Source organism: Miscanthus floridulus, chromosome 3 (assembly GCF_019320115.1).
Source record: "Miscanthus floridulus cultivar M001 chromosome 3, ASM1932011v1, whole genome shotgun sequence".
Classification (NCBI taxonomy): domain Eukaryota; kingdom Viridiplantae; phylum Streptophyta; class Magnoliopsida; order Poales; family Poaceae; genus Miscanthus; species Miscanthus floridulus.
Window position 1 is genome coordinate 75,501,166 of NC_089582.1, and position 8,845 is coordinate 75,510,010.

The 8,845-nt window shown below is 42.3% G+C and overlaps 1 protein-coding gene across 1 annotated transcript; it reads right to left on the reverse strand.

Moving 5' to 3' along the window:
* Nucleotides 1-2,384: 2,384 nt before the first annotated feature.
* On the reverse strand, nucleotides 2,385-8,531 carry LOC136541793 (polyadenylate-binding protein 8-like). The gene is given in 10 exon segments (XM_066533893.1): nucleotides 2,385-2,816; nucleotides 2,894-2,999; nucleotides 3,001-3,098; nucleotides 3,172-3,342; nucleotides 3,891-4,028; nucleotides 5,887-5,976; nucleotides 6,063-6,140; nucleotides 6,212-6,868; nucleotides 7,033-7,151; nucleotides 8,123-8,531. Coding segments are annotated over 10 exon segments (1,974 nt in total). The 5' UTR covers nucleotides 8,388-8,531; the 3' UTR covers nucleotides 2,385-2,564.
* Between the last annotated feature and the right edge of the window lie 314 nt (nucleotides 8,532-8,845).

The window sequence follows — 8,845 nt, forward strand, 5'->3', positions numbered from 1 at the left end:
GAAAGAAGGGGCATGTGATGATGTTGATAGTAGGCTAGCAGCAGAGTTTCCAACGTGGTTTAAGTCTCATGTAAGTGATTAGCATATTTTAGTTCTATTAGGCCGATCATTGGCAGAATTATACAACTTAGTGGTGACGGTGGTTTCATATTTGTGTGCAGATCGAGGAGCTGTGTAGAGAAAAACCAACAGAGTTCAGTGAAGGTTTATATGCACTGTCATATGGTCCTGATACCCGAATCAGGATCTGTACAGCTTGCAGTATCAATGGAGTCAGGTATAGCACTGTTGGCTGGGACATCCCTACATACACAGAACAGTGGTGTCATGACCACCGGCACACATGGAGGCGAATCAGTGGAATTTTATGGTGTGCTTAGGGATGTTATTTAGTTGGTGTATAACTCTAGCCTACAAAGTCATAGGATGGTGGTTCTTCTACGCTGTGTCTGGTACAATCTAGCTGGCAATAAGAAGTCTGCAGGCATTAACGATGACGAACATTTCAAATCCATCAACATTACATATCCTTTCATTCTCGCGACACAAGCAAGGAAGATTTTTTATATGCAGGACACCTCCTTGGGCAAAGATTGGCGGGTCGTGCAGAAGTGCACCAAGATGATCACTGTTCTAACAACGAGCATGAAGTGTTGTAGGGTGATGGGGATCAGGTTATGCACGAAGCTAGTCATGATGGAGAAGCTGCTACCATTGAAGCCAATTTAGAAAACCTTCTAAGAGATAAGATGGAAGCAGTTGACATACTTGGAGTGCTTTGATCAACTCCCATGGTATCACCGGCATATCTCCAGGTTTCCATGCAAACACTGTCCACATTGGCACGTAGGAAGTTGATGAGCGTGCTTTCCTATTTGGGGTCAGGATTGGCCTCACTAGATGATTTATCTCTTCATACAAGGTGTCCACATCATTCCCTACTAAGAAAATCCTACGGCAATGCACGAGGTATGCTTCTAATTTGTAGGGTTAAAAATGTCAACCACCCTATATTCGTTAGTTCCTGAGAAGCCTAGTACAATTTCGGTCTTCAATAATAGGTACAATTTCAGTCTTCATTAGTAGGCTGTGCTTGTAGCCTTATACACTTGTATTAGCCTTCTCAATTGCATATAGGCTATGAGCATAATTGCTGAAGAACAGTAACAAAATACTCCCTCGAAATGGTAATCGTATTTGACTACAGGAAAAAGTCAAACTTTATACACCAACAATTAGTTAAATTGTATGAAGGCTTGAGTATAAAACTTGCACCAATATATTTGTGTTAAAAGTGCCTATAAGATGATATTGAATTTTAAGTTGCTAATTTTATATTGTATATGCAAAAATTAATTGAGGTCACAAGGGACATACAAGGGAACATCCCTTGGTGTATGCTTTTTCGCGGACGATGTAGTGCTAGTTGATGAAAGCCGGACAAGAGTGAATCAGAAACTAGAGTTATGGCGGGAGACTTTGGAGTCCAAAGGTTTTAGACTCAGTAGAACTAAAACTGTGTATATGAGATGTGACTTCGACACTACTACTCGGGAGGAGGAAAGATATTAGTTTGAAGGTAAGTAGTGCCTAGAAGGATCCCTTTCGATATTTATGATTAATGCTATAGGGAGACGGGGATATTGATGAAGATGTTAGTCATAGAATCAAAGCAGGGTGGATAAAGTGGCGCTAAGCATCTGGTGTCCTATGTGACAAAAGGGTACCACAGAAGCTAAAAGGCAAGTTTTATAGGACGACTGATTAGACCTGCTATGTTATATGGTGCAGAATGTTGACCTATGAAAAGACGACATGTTCAACAGATAAGTGTCGCGGAAATACGTATGTTACATTGGATTTGCGATCATACAAGAAGGGATCGAGTTCAGAATGATGATATACGTGATACATTAGGGGTAGCCCCAAGTGAAGAAAAAGCTTGTCCAACACCGGTTAAGATGGTTTAGGACTTATCTAACGAAGACCTCTAGATGTACCAGTGCGTAGTGAAATCCTAAGACATGAAAGTAACGTGAAGAAAGACAGAGTAAGACTGAAGTTGACTTGAGTAGAGACAATAAAAGAAAACTTAAAAGGATAAAATATACACAAACACTTAGCCTTAAATAGAAATGCTTGGAAAACAGCTACGCACGTACCTAAACCTTAATTACTTCTCCTAAATTTTAACTCTAGCCTACCGCACACAACTTGTTTGGAGGCTTTGTTGTTGTTGTATATGCAAAAGTAATGGTCAAAGTCTATTTTGTCTAAGCTAATAGGATTACCACTTTTGATCGGAGGGAGTATCAGCTAGAATCAGCTAGAAAAACGATTAAGCTCTAAAACACTGATAAATCGAGCAACAGCCGCACAACAGCTCCAACAAAACAACATATCCATATATAACCAAAATAACCAATCCACGACAAAACTAAACCCACCTCTGGTTCAGCTCATCAGCTAAAACTCCAATAAGCCAAGTAAACAAAGTCATTGCACTCTAGATAGGATAGGTATCAAGCAAAAATTGCGAGCAGTTTCCGAATCATCAGAAACATTCAGCTGGAGACAACGCCATCATTCAGTGATACATTAGCCAGCTGCTGCTCGGGGGAGGCATTGCTCTGCTGGAGATGCTGGGCAGAGCGGAGGACCTCCATAGCTTCAGCAACCTTGGCCTTGAGAGCATCTGGCGACTCCAGCAGGTGAAGAACCTCCGTCTGGTCCATCTCCAAAAGCATGCCGGTGACCTTAGCAGCCTGCTCACGCTCCAGCTGTTCTACAAGAGGATACAGGTTCTCACCAAGCATCTGCAGCACAGAACAGTAATGAGCACCCTTGATTTAAAAAAAGGAGCAACCAATAAATAGCTTGTCCATTCTCATACCAGTCTCTGCTGATCTGGTGGGGCGTTAGCAAGCGCAGTGGCTAGTGCCCCGATTGGAACAGGCTGTGAGAGACCAGCATCTCTCATTGGCACACCTCCCATCTCATATGGAGAATGGCATCACAGCACCAACACTATGCATGCCAGGATCAGGCATTCCACGGCCAGTAGGATAGCAGTACCCACGTCCACCTCTAGGGAACATCTACAGCCATACAGATATTTCAGGCACAGTTCAACGAACGAAATTGAAAAATGCCAAGAACGATAGAGCATACCTGTTGCTGACCACCCATTGGCATGGGCTGCTGCATTCCACCAGCACCAGCACGCCTACCAGCAGGACGCTGTGGTTGCTGTCCCTGCTGAACCATAGGCATCATAAAGTTCGGCATTGGACCACCAGGCCTCATACCAGGCATCAGAGGTTGCTGGAAGGCAAATCCAGCCTAACAAACAACACAGGATTCATCAGCTCAACAGATATTAAGAGAATGACATAACATAAACCATGGAATCTAGTCGAGTAGTACAGACTACAACAACAACAACAAAGCCTTTTAGTCCCAAGCAAGTTGGGGTAGGCTAGAGTTGAAACCCAACATGAGCCCCTAGTCACGGTTCAGGCACTCGAGTAGTACAGACTAACAGGGAAAAATTATTCAAGCATCTTATACAAAACATAATTTCATAGTATCCATCAACTTTCAAGGCAAAGGGGTCAACAATAAAACTAGAGAGCAATAGCAGATGCATGATTGTAAAGATTGCAGGTTAACATTAGGTTTATCGTTATGGATATGAAAAATCAAATAACACAGCTTCGGCTAAATTTGGCCAGCGGTGGTGCAAGCAACCAAGAAAAGCTAGTAGCTACAGAAGAATGGCAAGGAGCCCAGATGCACAGACAAGAGAGATCATATCAGTACATCAAAATAACAATGTTACTGAAGAAAAATACACCAAGCAACATATACATCATAAAATAAGCATGTACCTGAGGGTTTATGAAGGCTGGGGGTGGCTGACCATAAAACAGCTGTTGACCAACTCCAGGAACACCAGGTGGAAACATGGGCATGCGAGGACCAACTGAAGGCGCCATCGCAACAGGACGCATTTGAGAAAACTGTGCCTGCAAAGCAGCAGTAAAATTAAAATAAATCTATAAGCATAACGAATTTTGCAAGGATCAAAAGTACATTACATTAGAGCCAGAGAACAGAAACGAATTAAATAAACAGCACAAAAGATCATGAGGGTTACAGCAATTTTACTAATTAACACTTTAGAAAAGTACAAAATTGAAACGAGAATATTGTGTCATGCCAACAAATGCAGCAAGCAAATACCCCAGGTCACATAAAACTAGTTAACTAGGCCCCAAAATACAATTTACAGTTCTGAACCATGAACTAGAATGAAAAGCCAAATATGACAGGCAACAAAAAATCATCCCTGCAGTGGCCATTACACAGGGTACCTATTTTCAAAAATGTGTAGTCCAAACTAAAGTGTTCTTCCTTCACCAATGTAAGGTATATTTTATTGTCTTGGTCTCAAAGCTACTATTTGGCCAGTGATTTATCACAATATATATAAGTTTAGCAACAATACTAATATAGTGTGATAGCAATTTGATATATGAAATATGAATATAGCTGAAAAAGGCAAGTTTTAGACTTAGTAGAACTAAAACTGAGTATATGAGATGTGACTTCAGCACTACTACTCGGGAGGAGGAAGATGTTAGTTTGGAAGGTCAAGTAGTGCCTAGGAAGGATACTTTTCGATATTTAGGATCAATGCTACAGAGTGACGGGGATATTGATGAAGATGTTAGCCATAGAATCAAAGCAGGGTGGATGAAGTGGCGGCAAGCGTCTGGTGTCCTATGTGACAAAAGGGTACCACAGAAGCTAAAAGGCAAGTTTTATAGGACGGCGATTAGACCTGCTATGTTGTATGGTGCAGAATGTTGGCCTACGAAAAGACGACATATTCAACAGCTAAGTGTCGCGGAAATGCGTATGTTGCGTTGGATTTACGGTCATACAAGAAGGGATCGAGTTTGGAACGATGATATACGTGAGAGATTAGGGGTAGCGCCAATTGAAGAAAAGCTTGTCCAACACCGGTTGAGATGGTTTGGACATGTGCAACGGAGACCTCCAGATGCACCGGTGCGTAGTGGAATCCTAAGTCAGGATAGTAACGTGAAGAGAGGCAGAGGAAGACCGAAGTTGACTTGGGTAGAGGCAATAAAAGGAGACTTGAAAGGATGGAATATACCCAAAGACTTAGCCTTAGATAGGAGTGCTTGGAAGACAGCTATTCACGTGCCTGAACCTTGATTGCTTCTGTTGGGTTTCAACTCTATCCTACCCCAACTTGTTTGGGACTTAAAGGCTTTGTTGTTGTTGTTGTTGTTGTGAATATAGCTGAAAAATTTTGTACACCAAACATATTGGTCAAATAATACAAAGTTTGACATTTCAAAAGAGAGCATCAGTAATCCTTAAAACTTTTTAGGGGTGTCACATGGGTCCCCAAAACAGACCTAGCTAATTGGTCAGCTAATTAGTTGGGTGGATCCAAATAGGACCAAAACAATACTTCAGGGACCAAGACAACACTCCCAAACAAGTTTGGGGACCACTGGTGTAACTTTGGTCAAACTTGAGATGCTTTGACTCTCCCAAGAAAGTTGGAATGACTTATAATTTGGATTGGATGAAGTACATTGTAAAATTTTAAGGCTACGATCTAATAGGAATTAAGCTACTACTGAAATGCACATTCTAATCACTAAAAAATATTATATATTGACACGTGAAATAAGATGCAATATATGCGGCTGTGTAGCCTAGTAATAATAGATTCACCAGACTTTTCACCATCCACGCAAGCGAAAACAAGACATTCTGCATTGTGAAAGAGCATACAAAAGCACAAGCTGTATACATCCAAGTACCATGCAGGAATATATTTACCTGTAGCTTTGCCTTTCTGTCTTCTTTACGCTGCGCAAGAGCTACATAAAGTGGCTTGCTTCCAACCATTTTGCCATTCATCTCCGTAAGCTACTTGGGAGAAATCAAGATAAGAAACTTATTTTATGTGTCTGCCAAATCAAAACAGCATTACTAAACACATTAAAAAAACATACAGCTCGGTTAGCATCTTCAGTGGATTTGAATGCAACAAATCCAGATCCTCTGCTGACACCATTCGAATCCCGCATAACCTACGAAACAATTCCTGTCAAAGTCCACAACTAGGAAACATCTTATGAGTAAGTTAATAAAATAAACAGACCTTGCAAGAAGTAATATTGCCATACTCAGCAAAGAGTTCACGCAACTTCTCATCATCAATGTTATCTTCTAAGTTCTTCAGATACAAGTTAGTGTTTTGGAACTTCTCAGCTACCTCTTGAATACTCTTTTCGAATTTCTCCTTCAACTCCATCTCTCTTTCAGACTTCTTCTGTGCTCTTCCAACATACAGTTCCTTATCATTGAATATCTTGCCATTCAACTCTTGAACAGCCTGAGCAGCAGCATCTGCATTTTCAAAATTGACAAATCCAAAACACCTGGATTTCCCATCACTATCCCGCATAACAACAGCACTAGTGATGGTCCCATATTCTCCAAACATCTCCTTCAACTCATCATCAGTAACAGTATCTGACAGATTCTTCACATATACATTACTGAATTTGAAATTGCTCGAAACATTTTCCCTGTCCTGCTTGCGAACAAAAGGTCCGACATACACTTTCTTGTCATTGATAAGCATCCCATTGAGTTTATCAATAGCAGACTGAGCAGATTCATCCCTCTCAAACTGAACGAAACCATAGCCCCTTGATTCTCCTGAAGGGTCTGTTGCAATTTTACATGAAAGGATATTCCCAAATGCACAGAACGTGTCATATAAAGCTTTGTTGTCTATTGACTTATCAAGATTCTGCCAAATTAGAATAGAGGGGGTCAGGTATCACAACTGGAAAAGTCAATGTGGCGTATAAAGATTTAGAACACCACTAATGGAACCTTCTAGTCCCAAGTTGGCGTAGTCTACAGATGACCTAGCAAGGAGTTCAGCAAACAGGATAAAAACAAGGAACACACCTTAATAAATATATTTCCTGCACCACTTTTGCGCGAACTGGGGTCACGGTTAGAATACATGATCCTGATAGGCTTTCCATTGATAGGAGTGAAGTTAAGCAGTTCAAGTGCCCGTGCAGCTGCAATAAATCTCTGATCAATACAAGGCCATAAAGAATAAAGAGGGAGAGGGGCTCCAAAGTGAAATGTAGTATGCAGAAGAGTTAGTCAGAAAGCAAGTGGCCACAATTGAGGACCAAAGGGCAACTATAATATTTCCCTGTACGGTTTTTACAGACCTCTTCAGCATAACATAAATAACATGGATAGAGCACAATAATAAGATTTTAAAAATATATCTTCTGGTAACTAAACAGATGTTCTTTGGCATCCATAACATAATCTGAGGTTGCAACAAATCAGCCAACATTATATATACACATATATCGAACATCACAAGGCAACATCTCCCCTGATCGAACAGCACATTAAGCCACATGAATTCAATAGAATGAAACAAATCCCACTAACTTCACATGAACAGCACAGGAAACACTTGCACAGGACAAAAACACAACTCCTCTAAAGTATTGGCACCTATTCAAGTTATCCCACAGGATCTATCCAGCAAGGTAATTCACAATTTTTGAGGGCACCCAGCAGGCCAACCTCCTTAATTTATGGGGGCACCGAAGCAGGCTAACCTCCTTATTTTGAGATAAGTTTAATATTAACCGTATGAAGCCACTAAGGCGCTGTTTGGTAGTAGGTTTTGTAACGCAAACCCAAAGGAATAACAGCTTTCAATGTTATGGCAACATATCTGTTTTTATTTCCATTTGCGTTACAATTCTATAGGAACCAAACAGCACGTACCAGACAAAACATTTTGCAATCACAACCAAGACACCAAAAGAAGCTACAATCCTAATCGCATCAAAACGCCATCGAACTCTACTTGCATGACAACATTATCGAGACAACCGATCGAGTATTCAGCGTCTAAACCCTAAGCGGCCCCAAATCCGACGGCTTCTCGCAAGGGATCGACAGCATCCGCAGCACCAAAACCCTAACCGATAGATCAAGAATACTGCAGAGGAGTTCTCACCGTCGCCGGGATTGTTGTAGTTGACGTAGGCGTACCCGAGCGACTTGCGGGAGTTGATGTCTCTGCAGACGCGCACGGAGACGACGCCGCCGACCTGGCTGAAGACGTCGAAGAGCTGCGCGTCCTGCACGCTCTCGTGCAGGTCACCCACGTAGAGCGAAGTCGCCGGGAACGCGGCCGCCGCCGCGGCCGCCGCAGCTGAGGCAGCCGGTGAGCCGCCGGACTCAGACGCGGATCCAGCCGCCGCCTGCCCTTGCGCCGCCATCTCCGATCAAGCGGTGATTTTTGGGATTTTTCTGGTTTTTTGCGGATTTTTTTGGGGTAGTTTTTTATTTAGGGTTTGATAAGGGTTGGGGGCTCTCCCGGGGCAGGGCTCCCAACGGCGGCGTCGTGAGGAGAGAGAAAGAGCGCGGTTGGCGGCGCGGAGGGGGAGGCGCGCTATTTGTACCGCCTGGGGCAAAACCCTCATCGTCTGAGGCCATTGGATCGGATACGGACGCTAGTGGACGGAGGCGATCGGGACGCGTGGGAAAGCCTACGTGTCCGAGCTGAACGGGGGGCTCCACGTGCTTGCTACGAAGGTGCTAGCAATATACTCTATATTTTATTTATTTATATATATATCTCTGTCTTTTTTCTATAAATCTATCTTCTCTATCACTATCTCTATCTTTTCTATCTACAACCTACAACTATAAAACATACGGATTATCAATGTATATC